This window comes from Pleurodeles waltl, chromosome 3_1 (assembly GCF_031143425.1).
Source record: "Pleurodeles waltl isolate 20211129_DDA chromosome 3_1, aPleWal1.hap1.20221129, whole genome shotgun sequence".
In the NCBI taxonomy this organism is placed as follows: Eukaryota; Metazoa; Chordata; class Amphibia; order Caudata; family Salamandridae; genus Pleurodeles; species Pleurodeles waltl.
Window position 1 is genome coordinate 153628059 of NC_090440.1, and position 24455 is coordinate 153652513.

The 24455-nt window shown below is 47.9% G+C and overlaps 1 protein-coding gene across 3 annotated transcripts in view; it reads right to left on the reverse strand.

Moving 5' to 3' along the window:
* LOC138283857 (mucosa-associated lymphoid tissue lymphoma translocation protein 1-like) overlaps positions 1 to 24455 on the reverse strand; it is a 977541-nt gene that overhangs the window by 295050 nt on the left and 658036 nt on the right. For all 3 annotated transcript variants that reach the window (XM_069222019.1, XM_069222018.1, XM_069222020.1), the window contains one exon: positions 6122 to 6325. In XM_069222019.1, the coding sequence (XP_069078120.1) occupies positions 6122 to 6325 (204 nt within the window). The remainder of the gene's footprint in view (positions 1 to 6121; positions 6326 to 24455) is intronic.

Below are 24455 nucleotides of genomic sequence, written 5' to 3' on the forward strand. Positions count from 1 at the left end.
CGCCATGGTCATAATACAAAAAAAAAGACCGCCAGCCTGTTAGTGGTCTTACCGCCGCTTCTCCGCCTTCCGCCAGGGTCATAATGACCCCCATAGTAATGTGTTTAATATGTCCTGACAGTGAAATATTGTTAAATCCGTTTTTTTGCTGTTGCAAGGCCTGTCCCTCTCATAGGTTAACATGAGGGCTACCTTTAAATATGATTAAAGTGTAGATTCCCTTTGGGAGCGGCTAGACCTGTGGAGTTTGGGGTCTCTGAGCTCACAATTTTAGTAAAGATGATTTTGAGATTGTGTGTTTGAAAATGCCACTTTTAGAAAGTGAGCATTTTCTTCCTTAAACCATTTCTGTGACTCTGCCTGTTTGAGGATTCCCTGTCTGGGTCAGTTTGACAGTTGGGCTGGTTGCACCTCTCACTAGACAGTGACACAAAGGGAGCAGGGGTGTAGTTTGCATTTCCTGATGAGCCATCTGTGCTAGGAGGGAGGGGTGGAGTGGTCACTCACACCTGAAAGGGCTGTGCCTGCCCTCACACAATGCAGTCTCCAACCCCCTGGTGAGTGTCTGGGGCCTGGCCTGGGCAGGATTTCACAAACAAGAGAGACTTTGCTTTGAAGTAGGTCTACTTCAAAGGGCAAAATGGGTATAAGAAGGGCACCCAAAATCACAGACTTTAGAACACTTCTGGAAACCAAGAGGAACCTCTGCTTGGAGAAGAGCTGAGGAGCTGAAGACCTGAGGAAGAAGAGCTGCCCTGCCTGTGACTGTGCTTTGTGGAGCTATCCTGCAGTTGCTGCTTCTGCCTGTGCAAGAGGACAAAGACTGGACTTTGTGTTGCCTTCCTTCTTGTGGAGAACTCTCCAAGGGCTTGATTTAGAGGTTGCCTCCTGTAGTTTCAAGTCTCAGGGACAGGAAAGACTTTTCTCTGCCAGCACCTGGAGCCTCTGCTGAGACTCCTGCTCTGCCAAGTGGTGCCCATCCAGTTCCTGGGACCCTGAAAGGAGAAGCTGGCAGCCCAATAATAAGAAATTCACGCACCAACCGCCGTGCAGGGAAAAGATTGATGCAACTCCAATCTTTAGCTGAAAAATCAACGCCCCGCCGGCTTCGCAGCTGAAAATCCACTCTCGCCTGCAACGTGACCGGAAGATCAACGCCCGCGGCTGGAGGAATGATGCAAAGCATCGCTGATGGAGACCGGTGAGATTGCAACCCACGCTGCGTGGTTTTCGGATCATTGTGCGGCAGGATCCTGACGTAAACCTCGCTGGGCATGCAAAAACTATGCAACGCCTGCCCGGACCCGAGAGTGCGGTTCGAATTGACACATCGCTCTCCTGCGGAGAGAAGAAACAACGCATGCCAACTAGAGTGAAAGAGAAACGACGCAAGGTCTCGCTTGTGAGTGATATCGACGCATTGCAAGCCCCTGTTGACGCACACTCGCCAGTGCGCGGTTATTTTTTACGCACCCAGGTAAATTTTCACACTAACAGTGTTAGTGTTGTGTTTAAAATTACATGAAGACTCTTTTTGGTTTTTAATTGATAACTTGACTTGTGTATTGTGGATTTTAGTCGTTTTTGGTCTTGTTTTGTTTAGATAAATATTTTCTATTTTTCTAAACCTGTGTTGTGTCATTTTGTAGTGTTTTCATTAAGTTACTGTGTGTGTTGGTACAAATACTTTATACCTCTGCACCCTGAAGTTAAGCCTGCCTGCTCGTGCCAAGCTACCAAGGGGGTGAGCAGGGGTTAGCTGAGGGTGATTCTCATTTACTCTGACTAGAGTGAGAGTCCTTGCCAGGACAGGGGGTAACCTGACTGCCAACCAAAGACCCCATTTCTAACATGCACACAATACTTAAGTGCAGAGGTTAACGCAACAAGTTTCTATGACGAGCAAACAATTATCAGAAAAACGCACACATTACTCAGACTGCTAGGCAAGTTACAGCGCGATGTTCAGTGACACGCACACTTAGTAAAACAACTAGTTTGTGCACAAGTGTGTTGGGAGGCAGTGCATGATGGTAATTGTTACTGTCTTGGTAATTGGGCATATTTCTCAAATTGCAGGTACTCAAATATGGTGTGAGAAACTGACAATGATATGATAGTAACTCATTCAACAGCATATTTGAAGACTGTTAGTGTGTATATGCTAATATATTGTGGAAAAGGTCACTAGGTCCATTTCTCCTATATTTGTGCAAATTTATTGTTATCTTGTCTGCAGTTTGTGGGAATCCACCACCACCATTTTTTAAGGGACCAAACCAACCTAGCATGAAGTGGGAAAAGTGGTTACGCAATTTTAAAAACTGTTTATTAAATATTTTTGGTAATACATTCGATGTTCAAAGAAAAAAAGATTTACTATTGAAGTTAATGGGAATGGACGCAGAGATATGTTTGAACATCTATCTCCCTTACCAACTCCACAGGGAATGGAGGCAGGGGATTATGATATCTTTACGGAAGCGCTGGACAGGTTAAAAAAAGATTTGTAGAACCACCACACATTGTTTTAGAGAGATTTCATTACTACATACAACACCAATTAGTTGATGAGTGAGTTGATGTTTACATTTCTAGCTTAAGTACGCTTGCTGTTGATTGTGAAATTGGAGCTGAAGTTGATATATATATATACAATGAAAAAAACAAAGGTTACAGGGACATTATAGTTAGGCGTTAGGCTCACATTTTCAACGTATGAAACCGTAGAAAATCACCAGTTAGTTACCTCAAGTAACTATAACTCGTGTCCTAAGGTAACTATAACTTGCGCCCCTGCCATACACAGTTTTTTCATCAAAACCTTTACTGCAAATATTACACTGATATTTTCAATTATGTTATCAAAGATGTCATGAGTTGCCGTAATTTGTGGGGTCACTGGCAGTGCATGATGAGGGTGTGAGTTATAGTTACCTTAGGGCATGTGCTATAGTTCCTAAGGAAACTCTAACTATAACTGAAGTGTTGTCCGCCAATCAGATCTCAGCACAAGATCGGGAGGGAATGCAAATCCTTTGTGTCCCTATATATACAAATTTGGATTTTCTTTAACTTCTCTAAAACTACTGAACGAATTTATACCAAAACAAGAAATGGCTACCTTCTGGACCAGGACCTACTTTTCTGCCAAATTTGGTGTAATTCCCTCCAGTAGTTTCACAGCTATCGCTGTTCAAAATCCCTATGAAAAAATGAATGGGGAAAAGTGTTTTGGGACCACCCTTTTTCTCATGCCCCCTCCCCCGGACAGATCACCCTGAAACTTTCCAGACAGCAGCTCAAGTGAACGTGTATTTTCTTGGAAAATACTGAGGTGAAGAGTCGTCAAGTGGCATCAAAGTTACTAGCAAAACAAAACATGCTCTTTCTATAAAAACTTGGTCCTAACTATAACTACCTAGTGGCGACTGCCACTAGTTTTTTCATATATATATATATATATATATATATATATATATATATATATATATATCTCAGGGATCAATTAATAATACGTTGTTCCAAAGAGAAGAGTCAAGAACAGCTACTGAGACATCGCAATCCAACGTTGCAAGAATCTATAGAGATTGCAAAGGATGTAGAAAGGTGCATTAATTCTTTCAACACAGTTAATGTGGAAAACATGTCTGGAGTAGTAGCTGCATTAGCGACTAGGGAGTCATTATTGCAAAAGGAAAATCAGTTAAGTCAAATGTGCCAAATATGACAACTAACAGGCCTAATATGACAACTAATACATCTCTGAGTACACACCTCAGCTCTAAATCACATATCAATCTATTTAAACATTGTCCTGCTAGAGGCAAAAAATGCTTTAAATGTAAAAGAATCAACCATTTTGTTATAGTGTACCAGAATGTGGGTAAGAGAGCATCTGCTTAGCGTACCACCATATTCACCCAAGATCCCATTGCCTGCTATACCAGGAGTAGACGCATTGCAGAGCAAGCTGGACCTCACATGTTGGACTGCAAAAGGTATACAAACAATAGGTAAATTGTTTGTTGAGAGCCAACTTCTTTCATACGAGGCTCTGGCAAATGTACATAACTTAGAGGTAGGCGGATTTATTACATATGGGGCACTACAATGTCTTATACGCGGTACATGGGGAAACGGCAGCAACGAACCACAAGTATCACCCATCCTACATGAATTGCTCTCAGGATCTGGGAAGCAGGCAGGCATTTCCTAGCTATACAATACATTGCCAAATTGTCCAGAAGAGGAGCAACTACAGGAAAAGTCCAAATGGGAAATGGCCATCCATACACCCCTCACTCCACAATCATGGACAACGGCCTTCACAACCACGTTGGAAGTATCATGCAATGCCCGCTTTAGGTATACCCAATTCAACTATCTACATCAGACGTATCTGACTCCGGCCCGGATAAAACGCAAGTACCCGCAAGCTAACTCTGACTGTCCGAGATGTGGTAATTAGGAGGCAGATTTCTACCACATGACCTGGGACTGCACACCGCTATTCCGTGTTTGTCATGAAGTCACAAAACAGACTGCAGAGATTATTGAGTTGCCCCTTGCTCCTACTCCAGACTCCTGTCTATTAGGGGAACGCCAAAAACGAGGCAAAGACAAGCAAAAACACAGATGCATAGACTTAGCGTTTATCATATTCAAGCGATTAATCGCAACACAATGGAAATCACCCAGTCCCCCTGATACACACAGATGGACCAATGACCTATTGCACTGGGCTAACGCTGAAATGCGAGTCCTGCATACACTACGAGACACTGGTGTGGCAATTAAAGGTATAGACATCTGGGACTCATTCATAGAAAAGCTGAAGGAAAAGGATGACACTAAGCCCCCATGAACTGCTGACATGATATCCAAATAGTAAGCCGCAATCAACACCCACCAGAGATGTTAGACTAATACAACTGAAATATGGAACACCCCGCAGACAACACGCGCGTCACTGACCAAAGGGACAACCCTGATGTGTCGGGTAGTGTAGTGGCTTCCCTCATGACCCCTCCCTCGCGGTCAAGATATACGACATCTGGCTTGTCCCCTGCTCCTCCTCTGCCCCCGTCCCCTCCTCATCGCCCACAGCATACGTATGGGTCTCCCATCGAGTAGTTCCCCACTGGCACCTCGCACTCATTATTTTACTATTTAATTTCCCCTTTCTATTTCTTTTAGTAGTTTATGTAAATTTTGTTCATGTATGATTTTTGTTTCTATATGGTATATAAGTTTCTTTCAGCATTTTGTGATCAGTGCAATCTGCCTCTCTCCAGGCGATATACCCCGCCGTATTGTCTCGAAAGTATAATGTTGTCATAGTTCTATGTTTGATAATCACAATAAACAGATTTACAAAAATAAACAAAAAAAGAGAGTATCTGCTTTACTAGAAGACAGTGTGGAAGATGTTGTGGAAGATGACAATGTTTTTAAAAACTCAGTACTATTTGTGAAAGAACAAGGAAAATTTGAGGAAGGAGATGTGGGGGCAATTATGGATGCTCAAGTGGTACATAAGACTATAACAATTAATGATGTACTATGCACAGTGCTCTCCCCTCATTGCTCCTCACCCCCATGGCCCCGCTCCGTTAACAACCAGCACAATAATAAAGAAGGTTTTATTACTGTTTCGTTTGTTAAAGGTTTTGCAGCTTCTGGGGTGATGCTCCGCCGCCCTAACGGAGGAGCCACCCCTAGTAGTACATTGCGTAGAAGGGAATTACAATCGTATTACTTCCTCAACTGGTGAAGGTCACACGTTTTGGTTTGCAATAAAAAAAGGTAGCTTAACTAAGTCCTTTTTAAAGAAAAAAAACCCAATATATATATATATACACACACACACGTATATATATATATATATATATATACATATATAGCTATACATATATTAATTATACAATACACGTATATATATATTTATTTTAATAGTTTAAACACACAGATACCCGAAACACACTGTTATCTTTGCTCAATTAACAAGAAATAATATTTATAAACTTGTCAAATTTGTATACAGTTTCCTTCGCTATTCAGTCCCAAAATATAAACCACAATTCTATACTTTGTGATTCCTGATTACTGATTGACTCACCATACACTCCCTTGCCAAGAAGCTGCAAGAACTGTCCGACTGCAATTAGCATTTCATCTTTGGTTAAATCGAGAAGGGAAACCACACGGAAATTTAGCTGCCTCAGAAGAACAGTCAGTTCAAACACATCCATCATTGGAGCCAGAAGATTTGGATGGTGTGTGTAGTTGTTATTTCCCACGAGTAAAGCTACTTTGTCAGTTGCTGAAGTAAAAATAACAAGTAGATGAAAAAGTGATAAACTTAGATGTCATACAAGTTCCATAAGCCAGACACAACATACTTTTACAGTAGCTATTTTTCCGTTATTGGCAAGAATAAATAGGCCTGGATGTTCTAAAGCGTAGGCAGACAGATCAGCATATACCAGGAGTTCAGCACACAAACCGCACAGCTGTACATTTGGAAAAAATAAAGTGGCTCCCTTCTGCCATTGAGCACCAGTAGGAACACATTAAAGCAGGATAACTGGGGAAGTGATACTTCATTCATAACTCTCGAACTGCTCTCAAAGAAGACACTACCAAGTCCACCCTTGTGGTGCTCAGAGTGACTAAGCAGCAGGACGTCAAAGTTGTCATAATTTGGGGCTGTGCAGTGGCACTCACTGCCTTCCAATAGGCACTGGTCAAAAGGATAGGATGTGCTTTGACCCAGTGCGGGCTGGCACAGGTCCCAAGTTACTCCCTGCTGAAAGGACCTCCCAGCGGAGAAAGAATGAAAGCTGCATGTCTCAATATCTAGAGGGTGCAGGGGCTAGGTGGAAAAATTACAAATGCACAAATCTCAGTCCACTGACAGCAGATCGATCGAGACATGTATTATCAAACAAATATCGTCTTAAATTATTTTTTTAGTAACACTAATTTAATCAGCAAACACAAGCTTTTTAGTAGTCCCTGGTGAAATTAAGGTGGTGTAATCTGAAACTACGCCGGCAAAGCAAAATCATGCCTTGACACAGTGTTGGTGGCTGTTTTACGTGAACATGACTAACCAGAACGCGATCAGCTGTCATTCATGGTACTTGAGTTTTTTTCACAACTTTGCCATATTTATATTTCACATAATTATGCGTTATTTTATGATTTTGTTTATTACCGCCAAAGCATATTACGGAAATTTTGCACATCCCCACTTTTCAGTATACATTCATTTTGTTGTTCTTCAAAAAACGCTTTAAAAACTATTTTGCCTGGGGGGCGTGGCCAAGGACCCGGAGATGGCGCACGCCTGATTGTTTCGCTCCGGAGGGGCCGGCGAGTGAACCCTTCGAACCGCGTCTTCTCCGGACCGATCGGGGTCCAGGCAGCGAGGCCGTGTTAGCGGAGGGGGCCGAGCGTGGGTGGGCCCCCACGGCGATCCGGGAGAGTGCCGGGGAGCGGAAACGGCCTATCGGCGGAGCCCGGGGCCGAGGGCCCGAACGCAAGGCAGAAGCCGCGGCCTTGCCTGGGGACGCGGCCTGAGGAGGCGAGAAGGCGGACGGCCCCAGGCGGCGGGCGACCCCCGGTGAGCCCTGCCTTGGTGGCGGAGGAGCCGGGGAGGGCCCGGGGGCCTGGGAGAAGCTGCGCCCAGTCGTGGTGCGTCGGGACTGCGCCCCTGGAGGCGAGTAGCCCCCGGAGGGTACGAGGTCGCGAACGCGATCGGGGTTGCGACCTCGCGCAGAGACGTGGGCCGAGGTGATCTGGGAGCCCGGGCATAGCGGGGGTCGCCGGGGGGAGTCTCCCTCCATCGGTGGAGACCCCGGTTGGGACCCGGGGCCCCAGAAGAAGTTGCACTCAGAAGAGAAGAGAGGCGACGCAACACTTGGACACAGGTGAGGCCCCAGAGGGGCCCAGTGGCGGCACGGGACCTTTGAGAGAGAGAGCGATGGAGTGTGGTGGCACCATGACGAAGGCGTGAACCGGGGGCAAGAAGCGAGGCTGTTTGAGTTGAGGAAGAGCTCTGGCCCAGGCACAGGGTAGAAGTGGAGCGAACAGTCCCTGGTGAACTCCGGTAGACATTGGAGAAACTGTAACCCGACAAGGCAAGAGGATCTGTTGGTGGAGCTGGTGAGTGGCGTATTGCGCTCTGGGGTAGAGCGGTGGGGGAAGGCCCAGCAGCCCGGATTGCGGACTCCCCCGGGCGCGCTGGAATGCCAGGGACCCCTAAATGAGCGGGTGCGAGCAAGGAATGGAGAGGAATATTCTCTGACTGGTGACTGAGAGAGCCCAGAAGAGTCTCTGCTACGACGGGCTAGAGGGCCTGGTGCTGCACTGGAAGGGATAGCGGATGGTCAGAGAGTCCCGGTTCGGAACCTCCGGCGCCATGGCCCGAGAACAGTGGGCCTAATAGGGGTGCGGGGACATCGCTGAGAACCGACTGCGAACAGCGGTGAGGCCAAGGATGGGCGTTGAGTGTCGATATAGAAGAAGACCATAGGCATCGCTGGGGCGGCGGTCGGTGCCCCTGGGGTGAGGCCCGTCACTGATCTAATGTCCCCCAAAAGCCGTCATAAGAACAGAATCATGGATACCGCGGCCTCGGCTGAGAGAGGGGAAATAGACCTACAGGGTCACACGCAGGTTAAAGTCCAGGATACCCTAGATAAAATACTTGGGGCGATTGAGGACACAAAAACAACGTTGCAGCGGGAGATCAGCCAGGTCGCGGTCGAAGTGAGTCTACTGAGAGCAGACCACCATAAGCTGGTAGACAGAGTCAAGGAAACGGAAACCGCGCTGGCGGACATTACACCAAAACAGAAAAACCTGGCGGCTGAAGTGACCTCCCTGGTCGACAGGGTGACGCGCCTCGAAAAGAGGGCTGAAGATGCGGAGGGGAGGAACAGAAGGAACAATGTACGCGTGGTGGGCCTCCCGGAGGGGGCTGAGGGGACGAACATTGTGGAATTCCTGGAGAAGTGGTTCAGTGCGACAGTGGCGCCTGGGCGCCTCACTCCTTTCTTCACGCTGGAGCGGGCGAACCGGGTACCGGCGAGACCCCTGGCTCCGGGTAGACCTCCTCGGGCAGTGATAGCTAAACTCTTACACTACAGAGACAGGGACACTCTCTTGCAGAGGGCCAGGGAATCGGGTCCATTTAAAGTCGCAAACGGGGAAGTAACGCTATACCCGGACTTTACACTGGAGGTACAGAATAAGCGAACATCGTTTCTGTCAGTCAAGAGAGCCCTAAGAGACGAAGGTATCCAGTATTCGCTACTCTACCCAGCTAGACTAAGAGTGATGCTGGAGGGGAAGACAACGTTTCTCCAATCCCCCGAGGAGGCATGGGAGTGGCTGGAGTCACATAGCGCTCAGGCGGGAGGTTCCACAGGAGTGGGCCCGACTGGGGGCAGAGCTCGGCGGGCTCCGAAGGAGAGGAAGCCCAGAGACCGTAGACGACTGGTGCCCACACAAACGCAGAAAGAGAAAAGCAAGAAGGACGCACTGGAAGCAGCGGCACGCATGGGCGGTGAGGCATCCTCCCAGGATGGTTCTGGGGATGAGTCGGATGACACGCTGGTGTCCTCTGCGGGAGACCCAGAACATTCGACCTGGGCCCCGAGGGTGACCCCGCAAACGGCTGATGAACTTGGCTGACCGAGACCTGCGGAGGACCCCGGAGATAGGGCATGTCATGGAAATAGCGGCCCCTCCGGACTTGGCCACCCCCCGGACCAGAACCTCGCCTAACCAACAAAATGGCGAGTACTGCTGATATGAGGATGAATAAGTTGCACTGTTGCACAGTTTATTGGGCAACCTACTGTTTAAGAGGTGCCCTGGGGACAGGGAGTTGGGACAAACAGTTTCAAGTTAATATGGCAGAGTGGGTGGCGGACCTAGATGGTGGCATGGGCATGAGAATGTGTGGAGACAACTCCGGGGTTTGGGAGAGCTGGGGTCAATGGTACCAGTCTGATATTGTGAAATGGCAGATTATAATCTCTTGACCTGGAACGTTAGGGGGATGGGCACACCAGCTAAAAGGCACAAAATACTCTCTTATTTAAAGAGAAGGGGCATACAGGTGGCATTGCTGCAGGAGACTCACCTGGCACCTGGCGAGGGAGAGAAGCTGAGACGCAGGTGGAGGGGGCAGGTGTTCGCGTCGGAATACTCGGCCTATGCCAGAGGGGCGTTAGTATGGATCAGAGCGGGGGTCCCCTTCACGGTGATCTCCTCCAACATAGACCGGGAGGGAAGATACGTGATATTAGAGGGGAGGCTGCAAGGTATGCCGATGGTTTTGAGCTGCATATATGCCCCTAACCAAGATCAGGTACCCTTCTTGACGAGCCTATCGAGACACCTAGCATGCCAATGTGCCGGTTAGACATAAATATGGACAGGTCCACTCCGCCGCTACAAGGGGCAGCGACAATTAAAACAGCCAAAAGATTGGGCGAGTGGTTAGACACATGGGGGTTGTCGGACGTCTGGCGAGTACATCACCCAACAACTAGAGAGTACTCGTATTACTCGGGCCTTCACCGGGTGCACACTAGAATCGATAGAGTAGTCTGCACGGCTGGCCTGGTAAATAATATGACACGCTCTGAATACTTAGCCCGCACCTTGTCTGACCACAATCCCTTGCTATTAACGTTGAGGGCTTCGGAGGATAGACCCCCCATACCGTCATGGAGACTGACTCCCTCGGCACTAGAGGACCGGGCGTACAGATCGGCCCTACATGATCACCTGGCAGAACATATAGGGATAAACAGTGGGTACACCTCCTCTAGGGCCATGGAGTGGGAGGCGCTTAAGGTGGTAACGAGGGGCTTCTGTTTGGGGCAGTCGGTGGGGGTGAGGCGCACGCTTGAGATGGAGCTGAACGACCTGGAAAAGGTTATGCATGAGGGGGAGCTGAGACAGGGGGAGATAGCCCAGGAGAATAAAGAATACAACCGTGCTCGAAGGGAACACTCCCGAGTTGAAGAGCAGCTCCGGTGTCATGATAGGCAAAAATACTTAGCATCCCTGCAGGCGGAGGAGGGCAGATCGGGGAGAATGCTGGCATGGCTGGTCCGTTCAGGGGGGCAAGGAGAGCCTATTACATGTGTGATAGATCAGGAGGGATCTCGCAGGCTCAGGCCGGGCCCCATAAATGACGCATTCAGGGAATACTACACGCGGCTGTACGGGAAGCCCCGCGAATTGCGAACGGAATCCTTTAATAGGTACTTGCAGCGAACCCCACTACCAACACTGAGTGCAGAGGAGAGAGACAGCCTGGGGGGACCAGTATCGGTGGAGGAAATAAATGAAGCAATAGAGCAGTTAGCATCTGGGAAGACCCCAGGAACAGACGGTCTTCCCATGGATTTTTATAAAAAATACAAGACGCTGGTGGCTCCCCAGCTGGCAGGGCTGTATGCGGAGGCATTACAAAATGGGGAATTACCCTGTACGATGCGGGAGGCCCTGGTGGTGCCGCTCCCCAAGACAAAAGATAGGGAAGCCTCGGTGAAGGACTTTAGGCCCTTATCAATGCTAAACAGTGACTTCAAAATTCTTAGCAAGATTATGGCTGCTCGACTACTCCCTATTATGACCAAGCTAGTGCACGCAGACCAGAACGGCTTTGTCCCCGGCCGTAGTACCTCTCTAAATCTGAGACGGGTTTTTACGATCTTGCATATGCCCAAGGACCTGAGGCCATCGGAGGGGGTCCTACTTTCGGTAGACTTCGAGAAGGCCTTTGACTCTGTCAGGTGGGACTATTTAAGGACAGTGATGCTAAAAATGGGGCTGGGGGAGGGATGGGTGAAATGGGTGGACCTGCTGTATTCATCCCCACTAGCAAGAGTTAAGACCGGAAAGACGATCTCCGGTGCATACCCAGTATACAGGGGAACTAGGCAGGGCTGCCCCTTATCCCCATTACTGTTTGCCCTGGCAATCGAGCCTCTGGCATCGCAGCTACGATGTGAAGGAGTGGGCAAGGGTATCCTTTGGGGTCCGGCGGAGCATATTGTTTCCCTATATGCAGATGACATCCTTCTCTACCTGAGGGACGGGACAAGTGGGCTCACATGGGCACTGGGGATACTGGAAGACTTTGGGGGCTTATCTGGACTCCGACTTAATCGAGGGAAAACGTATGTGTTTCCTGTGTTGTCAGATAGCGTGCGCCCCGATGCGTGCCCAGCCGATGTAAACTGGGCCCCGCGGACTTTCAAATACCTGGGCATACAAATATTTCACGAACTAAGCGACCTTAGGGACGGTAATCTTGGTGGGACACTCAGGTCCCTGCGGTCCTCGGTGGGGTTTTGGAGATCGCTGAAACTACCAATCATGGCCAGGGTGGCGCTCTCAAAAATGATCATGCTTCCACGCCTCCTCTACTATTTTGCTAACTTACCCATATGGATCCCCTCTGCGTGGTTCCGAGAGCTGAACGCCTTGCTTAGAGAGCTGATATGGGACGAGGGTCGCAGGAGAACGGCGCTCTCGACCATCTGCAGACCGGCGCAGCTGGGGGGACTGGGCGCCCCGGATTTCGAGGCCTACTATCTGGCAGCCCAGTTGCAATGGGTGGCCGGCTGGCTGGCGGGCAGGGGACGACTAGACCTGGTTACTGTAAACGGGGAAATGGACACAGCTCGGATAGCGGCAAGCATGGTGGGCAGAAAAATTGCCCTCATTAGAGACAACATAATGTGTAATGTGGCGCTGAAATGCTGGAAACGGTGCGAAAGGAGGACCGGGGTGGGCCCACCGTATTCCCCCGCTCTCCCATTGGCGGCTGTAGCTATGGACCCTGGGCCCGGGGAGAGTCGGGGCTGGGATTGGGACATTGGAGGAGAGCGGGGATAGAGACAACGGGGGGGCTATTCAAGGAAGGGGTGCTGAGAAGCTTCGCTGAGTTGGTAGGGGAGGGAGTACCGCAGGGACAATTTTTGCTATTCAGGAGGATGGTGCACACCCTGAAGGCTCATTGGGACACGGTCAATGCGGAACCAGCTGTCCACGGGGTGTTGCACATAGTGTTGACTGCGGGTGAAGAACCTCACTTGCTTGCGAAAATATACCGGGCCCAAATAGAGGCATCTGTGGACCCCCTGCAGTCTCTAAGAGAAAAATGGGGGAAGACAGTTGGGCGGGAGCTATCCGAGCCAGAGTGGACCAGAGCATTAGCTTATCCTAGGATGATATCACGCAACACGAGGCTGAGATATATCCAATACAACTACCTACACAGAACATACCTCACTCCTCACCGACTACACCGCATATACGGGGGGGTGACTAGGACCTGTCCTAGGTGTGGAGATGACGTGCCCGACTTTGATCATATGATGTGGGGATGCTCGATGATTCAGAGGGGTTGGAGCACGATGATGGCAACCCTCACGGGGTTATTCGGGATGGAGCTCCGGCCAATCCCCGCCATGTGTCTACTGGGCCTTAGAATCGGCATCAAACTAAGTAAGGTTGCCGGACGTTTCCTTGACATGTCCTTGGCCCTCTATAAAAGACTAATTACGAAGGGCTGGAAATCCTCGGCGCACCCCTCCCTGACAGAGTGGAGGGATGATGTTGCAAGATGGTCCAGAGCTGAGTTGCAGGTCCTTAAGGCAGAGGAGGCAAGGGGAGTTCGTCAGACCCCCATCGCCTTGGAGTGGGAAAACCTAGTGACAAATTGGGACGACCTAACGAAGAATCCGTTGGCGCGGGAGGGGGTGGGTTGATCCTGATGGTATGGTAAACTGATATGCTGGTGGGAATAGGTTTCCGAAGCCATGACGGATCGATCTCCGCGCACTCTTCAGGCCCGGATATGGAGTGGGGGAGTGCGGAGTAATATGCGAAGTATAGGCCACTCTTACACAACGTGGTAGCCACGACAACCCTCCCCTTTTTTTTTTTTTTTTTGAAACTAGGCATCCCCACCCACACATGCCAACATGTTCATTAGTAGTTAGTAGCGGAGTTAAGTCTGTTGTTGGGACACAAATATAAAAAGTAACAAGGGGGGCTGAAGGAACTGATGCCATAACATCGGATTGATTGTGGGCTGGGCACAGCGATGTATGAATACCATAGCATTACAGTAATGAACATGTAACTGTGAAATACATTGCAAGCAAAGTAAACCGGAGGGGAGGCACAGTCAACAGAAATGTACAACAAAGTTGAATTGTTACTGTAAACAGACGTACATATGTAAAACAGCAAACAGTTAATGTTAATAAAAAATATATTTAAAAAAAAAAAAAAAAAAAAAAAAAAACTATTTTGCCTGAAACAAAACAGAATCCTATCTGAGATAAAAACACTCTGGGCCTTTTGTAGATTTTGACAGGTAGGGTACTTCTCTCAAAACATTGCTGATGTTCTGTTTGCCATATTACAAGTACATTATAATTAAATTCACTGTAAATAAGCCAGAAAGGACATCAACCGCATTTTGACAATACTCTGTCAGCCAAGTTCTAAATAAGGCTCAATGTTTGTCCTGGAACACTAGATTTTCATTTTTAGTAAATACACATTTGTTTCTAAACATCAACTTGTAATTTTCAAGAAGTACTCGTATCCTACTGACAGGTTCTGCATTGTATGTTAATGCAACACTATTTCGTACCATAAGTTTCCAAGTTGCTCCAAAAATTACATCCATTATACCAGTGACAGTCATCGTCATACTATGGATGCACACAATATTTAACTAATTACCTCCATTATGCAATGGCCACTATTATATTGAAGGTGGACACCCTCAACGAAGGATGCCAGCAATGTGCAAGGAACTTCTGATCACGAAGCATGAGCATAATTATGTCAGGTGTAGGCACTAATCCGGTCACAGATGCGCACAATATGACAAAAATGGTTACAACTATTGGGCCAGGTCCCATCATCTTAATTAGGGAGCCAACAAAATGACAATGACAACATTACTAGCAATACACCGGAGTAGGCATCAACTGTCATTGATGCCCATAATATGCAGAATTTAAACCCTGTGTAGTTCACTCCAGTGCACAGCTCTCCCACTCCTGTGCTGCTCAAAATTTGAACTGCTCTCTGTTAGACTCTACACTGTTCGCCCACATAAGCTTCCCTCATATTATGCGTCAAAAGCTTGACACTTTTCCTGCTGCCCCTCAGTCAGACACTACAAAGCTCATGTATTCTAAATGAAGTGCAAATCACTGGGTGACGTTTGGAAGTTTACGGGACCTGGCCTGGCAGCTTGGGTGTGATTGTTCCTATTTTAGCAAAGTTATGACTGATTTGCATATGGTTGGGTCCAAACTGAGGTGGCATAGTGGGATAAAGAACAATGGTTTGGCATGCTACCCTAAGTGATAGATGAAAAAGTGATAAGCTTATATGTCATACAATTTCAATAAGCCAGACACAACATAAATAAAGCTAGTAGTTAGAATTATTGTTAGAATTCTTCTCATCACCTTTTGTGTGTTTGATGTAACACCCTGTGTGGCCAAGGCAATGCCAAGATGTGGGTCATGTGCTCTCTGTGCCAGTAGAACCAAGCTACAGTCAACTGACGAGATGAAGCAAGAGAGAAACTAGTCTTGGGTTACTTGTGTTTTGGTTCATGGAGGACCTGGTCTGGAAGTTTGGGCTTGACTGCGCCGACTGGGTCCAAACAGAGGCATGGTGGGCAAAAGAAGGGTTGGTTGGAATGCTACCTCAAGTAATTGCCAGTGGTTAAATTTACTGCAAGCATTTCACCCCTCACCTTTTGTGTCTGTTAACACTGAACCATATTTTAACAGAAATCCTGAGGTCCAGGCCAGCAACTTAACAGTCATTACTTTTATTAAATTATACCTTCACCAATACTTTAATGGCTATTGGTCAAAGCAATGTTCTTGCCCACCTGTGAACAGGCAGATGTTATAGACACGGCGCCTAGTGACATGGAGTTTCTCACTAAGCACCATACTCCGGAGAGCTTTATTGTACAGGTATTGACCAAAAAAGTGAATCCTAATTAGTTTCTGACCAACCCTCTGAATAGAGAATCTAAAAGGATGAAAAACCTCTGTTTTCTTCAGCCAGTCTGGGATTGCGGTGTGTTCCTTGGGGCTGTTGGCCCCTAACAATTTGTGAACCAGTTTCAGAGCAGTATGGGATACTCCAGAGGTACTGTGTATAGACAGAGACAGTCTTCCCAACCAGTGATGTGACCGACAGCCCAGTCCTTACGGAGCCGAGAACCTGAATCTAGCAAAAAACATGAAGGCCAGGAGGGGTACCAATCTTCCAACTCTTCCTCCTCTGCTACAGCTGCTAACAAATAATTTTAATTTGGCCTTATCAGTGTATGCCCACTCAAAGGGAGACAGATCTGGCGCTTACTTCCAAAATGGCAGGTCCATCACATCTGACAGAAAGGCCTTTCAAATTATTCAAGGAGGTTATGCCCTGCCTTTTCTTTCCTCTCTCTCAATATTCCTCTCATAACAGAACAGCTTTCCAAGACCTTCAGTCCATCCTGCAACAAAAGGCCTTATGTTCTCATGAGGTGCCACAGAGAAGGCACTGGATTTAAAGAATGGTTGGGCCGTTACTCTTGCTAGTTCCTTGTCCTGAAAAAGGTTGGCACCTCAGGCCGATCTTGGACCTCTGAACCTCAACACTTTCCTATGGACAGATTTACAATGCTCACATCAACCCAGATTGTATCAACTCTGGACTTGGGCAACTGGATCGTACCCTTGGACTTGTAAGATGTGCATTTTACATATGATAGTCCTGCAGTAGAACAAGAATTACCTGTGGTTCAAGGTGGGATAGGAGCATTTTCAGTTCAGCGTGTTCTCCTTCTTCCTGACTCGTACCCTTCAGTTTGTCAATAAAAGTGATGGCAGTGGTCACGGCCCATCTTTGGAGGTCGAGATTAGCAGTATTCCCATACTTTGATGAAGGCAGACTTGTTGTACTCAGCCTTTAAGCACCTCCGGATGACGGTGGAACGTTTAACATAGTAGGCTTTCACCAGAAACAAGCCAAAGTCCCACCAGATTCCCTCTCTGCAGCAAAGTCCTGGACATTTGGAATATGATCCCCAGAAGGTGCTGCCTGGCCCTGCTTGCCTGTGCTCACCTGTGCCAGGTCCTCCGACAAAGCTTGGCCCTTTCAGACACTGCTCCATCTCTGCTAGACTGAGGCCTCACTGCCTCGCTCTCTTGCTTATGCCATCCCCCTACTTCTGCACTCTCGCTCCTTCACTCTTGCGATGCTGCTCTTTCACCTCTTTGCCTCTCTTCTTTCACTCTATCACTCTTGCTTTCTTTGACTCCTTCTGAATGCTCATGTGAAAGCTGAAATACATTTTTGCATAGAATTTGACTAATATAGAAAGAAATTAGCGAATTAGAAATGTGCCCACTTGAGTGACTGCCATGAAATATGGAATGTTTTTATTAAAACAAATTATTATTAGTTGAAGTGCCCACATAAAGAAAATTGTAGTAATATGTTATAATAATGATTATATGCTATGTATTTGCCTAGCTTTATAGGCTTTAAGTTAGCGAGGTTTGGACCTACTCTGCACAACCTCATAGTAAGTTGCATTGATTGATAAAATAATGTGAAATGTACGACTTGAGATTTGATGTTTCTAATGTTCGCACTGTGCTGACTAAATATTTTGCTGTCTTTATCTTTCTCATAAGAACAGCCTATTAGAATGTCTTGTATTAGTAGTTGTTACTTTGTATAGTTTGATGCGTGAGACAGCAATGTTCCCAGGAACCAACAATGGATACACTGACTGAAGTACGGATGGCAACAAGAAAGATACCTACCGAGTCTGATGATGGGAACAGGAGAAGAGGAGCCAATCATCAACATGTGAAAGACAGTTTAGTTATAACTTAGATTTGGGTTTTATTTCTATTGCATTAACTGTAAACGTATGATTTTCTGACCAATGACAGAGTGGGAAGTTCTTTACGACATTTTAACTTAGCCCGACTACACAGAGGAGAGAGGCTCTCATTCAATTTTGACTGAATGGGCGGAAAAACGTTTTTCAAACCTTCTAAGAAATCCTTGATTACTGGTTTCGTAAAGAAGGATTCCTGAGAAGGTGACCTACGATAGCCTGTAATGGCAGATAAATGTACCTTAATAGATGATACCTGCAGACCGGATTTTGCCAAATGGAGTAAGTAAGAGAGTATGACCTCCTCCTGAGCCCGTATGGGATTCTGACCTTGCTGACAGCACCATATGTAGAACCTCTTCCACCTGAACGCGTAAGAACGCCGCGTGGAAGGTCGTCTGGACTCCTTCAAGATGTTCATGCACTCCTGCGAGAGCCCTAGGTGCCCATACTGCAGGAACTCAGGAGCCATGCTGTCAAGCTCAGAGAGGGTAGGTTGGGGTGAAGTACCCTGCCCTCCATCCTGCAAAGAAGATCCGGTCTGCATGGCAGCCTCCTGTGAGGTTGTCCCGATAGGTTGAGGAGATCTGTGTACCAGAACTGACGGGGCCATTGCGGAGCTATGAGAATCATTCTGGTGCTGGATCTGTAAAGTTTGTTGATCACTGCCGGTATGAGGGGGATCGGTGGAAAAGCGTAGAGAAATATCCCTGACCAGTCGATCAACAGGGCATTCCCTCGAGATCCCGGACGGTAGAACCTGGACGCGAAGTCTGGGCATTTCCTGTTTACCTCGTCTGCGAAGAGATCCAAATGAGGCCGACCCCATTGAGCGAAGATGTCTTCGACGACTTTGTCGTGCAGGACCCAATCGTGGGCGTCCTCGAGGTGTCTGCTCAGGAAATCTGCTTCCACGTTTTGTTGACCTGGTAGGTGAACCGCTGTAAGCGTCATTCCTCTCGCCAGGAGCCAATGCCAGATTGTTTGAGACTCCTGAGATAGGGGAAGGGATCTCGTTCCCCCTTGTCTGTTCAAATAATACATTGTGGTTGTATTGTCCGTTTGTATTAGGAGAGATTTCCCCTGAATCGATGGAGCAAAAGACTTGAGAGCCAGATGGACTGCTCTGAGCCCCAGCAGATTGATGTGGTACTTCCTTTCGTTGTCAGACCACAGGCCCTGCGCTTGAAGGGGACCTTGATGAGCCCCCCATCCCTGAAGAGATGCATCCGTTACCAGAGTATCGGATGGAATTACCTGGTGAAACGGAGCTCCTACTGACAGGTGAGGTCTGTGCATCCACCATTGTAATGACTGTCGTGCTGCTATCAGCAGCCGCACTCTGTCCTCCCAGCGGCCTGTCCTTTGGTTCCAGTTGTTTTCCAACGCCTCTTGGAGGGGCCTCATATGTAGCCTGGCATTCGGGACAATGAAAATGCATGATGCCATGGAGCCCAGTAGAGATGTCACCTGACGAGCCGTAGGTGCGTCAGATTTCAACAGGTCTTGACACTTTTTCTTTATTGATAATAGTCGTTCTTCCGAAGGATACACTCTTTTGAGCTCTGTGTCTAGTATTGCCCCCAGGTAGTGGAGGTTCTGCGTTGGAATCAAGGTGGACTTTTGGTAGTTGACTTGAAGACCTAGAGACCCGAAAACCTTGAGCACAATGTCCCGATGGCTTCTCGCCTGTTCCGGAGAGGAGGCTTTCAGTATTAGGTAAATGTCGTCTAGGTATTGGTAAATGAAGATTTTTTGCTTTCGTAGATGTGCCGCTACCACTGCTACGCATTTTGAGAAAACGCGGGGGCAGATTTCAGGCCGAATGGTAGCACCTTGAACTGATAGTGCTGTGAGGCTATCCGGAAGCGCAGGAATTTCCGATGCTTGGGAACGATCGGAATGTGAAAGTACGCATCCTGCAGGTCGATGGAGCACATCCAGTCCCCCTGATGTAGCTGAGGGAAAATCTGGTGAAGAGCCAGCATCCTGAACTTTTGCTTTCTTATGTACTTGTTCAGTAGTCGTAAGTCCAGAATCGGTCTGAAAACACCCTCTCGGCCTTTTTTCGCTACCAGAAAATAACGGGAGTAAACCCCCTTCCCTCTGTGCGCTAGTGGAACTTTTTCAATTGCTTTCTTTCGTAAAAGGGCGTGAGCCTCTTTGCGCAATAGGCTGACGTGAGACGGATTGCATTTGGTTGGTGGCAAGTGCGTTGGAGGTTGCCGGAAAAGAAGAGAGTACCTATTCTCGACAATGTTGAGCACCCATTTGTCTTTTGTTATACCACGCCACTCGTGAATAAAGTCTGAAATACTTTCCCCCACCGGAGTGGTGCACAGTGTTAAGGGAAGCGAGTTCTCATTGTTTGGCTGGCGCTTTGGGTGTGGAATACTTGATCCTTGTTCCCTCGTGGCCTTACGAGACTGAAAAAGCGGGCGTCCTTGCCTCTGCTGTGGCCTCTGGGACCAATGAGGGGTTTGAACCCTCTGCTGGAAAGGGCGCCTGTCATAAGGCCTATACCTTCGCCTGAAGTCCTTTTGTTCTCTCCAGGCCTACTTCCCTCATGGTGTCCACTTCCGTCTTCATGCGCGCCATTTCTTCGTCCGTATGGGTACCAAACAGCGAGTTCCCGTTGAACGGAAGATTTAGGATACGCGGTTGTGCTTCCTGTTTTAATCCAGTCAGTCTCAACCAGGAAGACCTTCATGCACAAATCCCATGTGTGTATCCATGTGCAGCTAAGTCTGCCCCATCTGCGGCTGCGCTGATGACCTGGTTGGAGACCAGACATCCCTCTTGAAGGATCTCCTGGAAGTCCTGCCTGTCCTCTCTAGGTAATTTGTCTGCGAACCTGTTCAGAGAGTCCCACAGTGAACGGTCATATCTGCCTAGGAGTGCAGAAGCGCTGGAGACCTTCATCATAGAAGCCGCCGTGCCGCACATTTTTCTCCCCAGAGAGTCTAGATGTCTGCTCTCCTTGTCCGGTGGAACCGTGGAGGATGATGCTACTGAGTGAGTTTTTCAGGCTGCGGCCAATATGACTGAGTCCGGCGGCGGATCCGTCCTGAGAAATAAAGGATCTTGTTCAGGCGCTTTATATTTTTTCAAGATCCTATCAGGAGCTGATTTGAGGGTGGCTGGCGCTAAAAAGGTGTCCATGGTTGGTTGCAACAAACCAGGCACTAGCGGCAGCAGCTTTTTCGAAACCACTCTATGCTGCAGAGTCTAAAAAATGACGGATGAGGAGGTTGACGGTTCTGGAACCTCTATGTTTAGCTTCTGTGCTCCCCTGATAAGCACCTCATTAAAGGTAGTGATGTCGTCCACCGGTGAAACCCTAGCTGGTGGAGAATCCGTTAAGGTGGAGGAGTATCGTCTGACGGATGACCCTAATGATGACCAAGAGGGCGACCTTCTGTGTCTTGATCGTGACCTACATCGTCGCTGGGAGAGTGACCTGCTGCGAGATGCTGTAGCAGAGCACCCAGGCCTCGTGGTCGGCTGGTGAGAAGCAGAAAGAGCCCGTCCTGCCCGCGCTGTCGGTGATGGTGTTCTCGGGAGAGAGGCAGTAGGAGAGTACATCCTCGAATACTGCGAGTCCGGGGAGGCCGTTGGTCTATTAAGGCTCTCCAACCACCTCGGTGACAAATTGATGGGCGATGCAGCTCTCGACCGAGATGAACCACTTCTTATGGAGACCACCGGAGATGGAGTGGTCTTATCCGCTGGCGGAAGCCGATGCTCTGCTCCCTGCAAGACAGGTAAAACCTGCGTCTACATCGACAGCTGTAATGACGTCGAAGGGAGCGCCGCCGGTTGCTCCTCTCTCGACGTTGAGTGCCTCGACGATGAGTGCCTCGACGTCGACCAACGATCTCTGGACCGTGACCTGCTCACCGTCGTATGCCTCGCCGTCGAGCGGTGGGCCGCCGACGGCGGATGTCCTCGTTCTCGCCGCTGAGGCGATTTCGGCGCCGCCTTTCTTGACGGCGAAGGGTGCGAGGCCTTCGGCGGCGAATGGGCACGCCGGTGATGGCTCGACGTCGATCGGTGGGTTGCCGTCGACGGAGATCTGCCCCTGTGGTGGCCATGTTCTCTCGACGTCGTATCCTTCGACGTCGGTCGAGTCGCCGTCGACGGCGATCTATGATGGTGAGATGGTGGCAGCGACTGTGTCGACAGGGAACAAACAGGTATCTTCCTACCTGCTGACATCGATCTAGCCTGTCTCTCCTGAGAATGGCTTGTTGGCTGCCTGGGAAGCGAAGAGGATGATGTTTTCTGCCTCTCGTGAAGCCCATGAAGCCTGATCTTCTCCCTGTCCTTCAGAGTCCTCTTTGACATGTTCTTGCAGTGTTTGCAAGTGTCAGGGCAGTGACTCTGAGGCCAGCACACAATGCAGAGAGTGTATGGATCTGACTGGGCCTTCTTCTTCCCACAGGAAGGGCATTTCACAAAAAGTGAAGGCATTTTTCAGTCAGGAAAAAACTTCCAGACTCAGACAATGATGTTAGATGTCGAGTAAAGGTGGAAAAAACGCTGTTCTGAAGTATTTTTCTGAGAAAAGCTCAGTGCTCCAGGATCCTCTCAGAAGAAGCCGGAAAAAAGAACTGACCTAACTGTGAACCAACTGTCACCTCTCCTTCACCCCTGAGGCATGGTGGGATACTGGAGGTACTCAGGGTCTTAAAGACACGGTGCCAAAGTATTTATGGTTCTCCTGTGTTAACCTGCATGCAGCCTATTGGCTAAGAATGCTCTAGTGTTTTTAAATGTAGTTTTTATCTTTTTTCTCTGATGATTACTACTGCTGATTTTCCCTAGGCCCAGTGGTGGGGTTTCGGTAGATATTTTTTCTTATTGTAATTTTGAGAAGATATTTTTTCTCTTCTTGTAATTTTGAGAGGAATAAAAAAAAAAAAAAAAAAAACTCCATAGAAATAAAGCATTTTAGCCTGTTTATGATTATAGTCTGCATTGCTGTTTTACACATGTATATATGAGTTTAGTATGAGAATTTGTCTACTAAAAATGCTATATACATTTTTTGTGCATATTTCATACTTTATATGTGTGTATTTTATATATGCTCCGGGGTCCCCGCACAAGGGCGGGAATATTCAATGTTTATGACTTTGATGAGGATCCCCTGGAAGAGAATTTACGTGACATTAGCATTGTTAATATAGGGAAATAAACTTTCTAACTTTTACATGTGGTTATTCGTGGCCGAATGGGTCATGGTTTGTAAAGATCACTGATTCCAAAGAGTATTTGATGATTTTAACTGCATTGAATTAAGGACTTATGGTGGAATCACTCTAAGCGTAGTCAAAAGGTCTATCGAACCTTTAATGGGTCCCCTTATAAATTTAACAATAAAAAACCAAATAAGGATAGACGCGCTAATACTTGCTTCTTCTCTTGTTGCTACTCTCACATTCTCACCCTTCAATTCTTCTTCAGCTTTGGCCCATTGGCCTCTATTTTTTCATTGCTCTCTTGCCATCTCTTTTGCAACTTGATTCTTTCTTCACTGCTTTCATACTATCACTTTTGCACATCCTGTGCTTTTTCTCTCCCCTCTACGGCCCTCCCACCTTTTCCTCATGCTGCTGATTTATCTGCTACTACTGTGTTTTCCAGTGGCTTGCTCCTCTCCTGGCCCTCCCAGTTTCTTCTCCACCCCCCTTCTGTCCTCCTCCAAGGCCTACCTAATGGTGGCCACAACGCAATCATGCAGCAGACAAGCGCAGTAGACAGGTCACTGGTGTGACACGGGCACACAAAGGTCAAATCCATCTGCACCAATCCACTAGTCCACCCAGCGCAAAGGACCCCCAGTTCTCCTCTCACCCGCCACAGCCCTAGACACTATTTGTTAACATACCTCGTTGCCCTGAACACTGGACAACATTCTGGGTGCTTCACCTGAGCCTCCTCCACATGAAATGGAGGTGAGTTGTTATGCACTACCTGTCACTTCTCTTCAGGTCCCCTGCCCACAATGACTGTTGCCCCACCCCAATGACATGACCTAATCCCACCCTGACATGCCTCCACTTCAACTGCCGGTCATTCGTCATACACGCTACTGAAGTCTGGGACCTCCTGTACAATCGCTTCTGGGACCTTCTCTTCTTGACCCAGACCTGGCTCAACAAGACAACAGCCTCCAACTTCAGAGAGGCTATTTCCCCCCAGCTAGAAAATCACAAGACTGGACAGAGCCTGTAAGCCTGAAGATGGACTAGCATCATCTATAAAGAAAAAATGCACTGCTCCACTGCATCTGCAAATTCCAGCGATCACCTTGAACACCTGGCTTTCAAGCTCAACATCTCTAGAAACACCACCATGGGAGGTTCCCTACTATACAAACTTCCCGTCCTAAATCCAACTTCAGAAACACTGTCGTGGATTTCATTGCCCCACTGGTGCTGAATGCCAGCCTCTTCAGTGACCT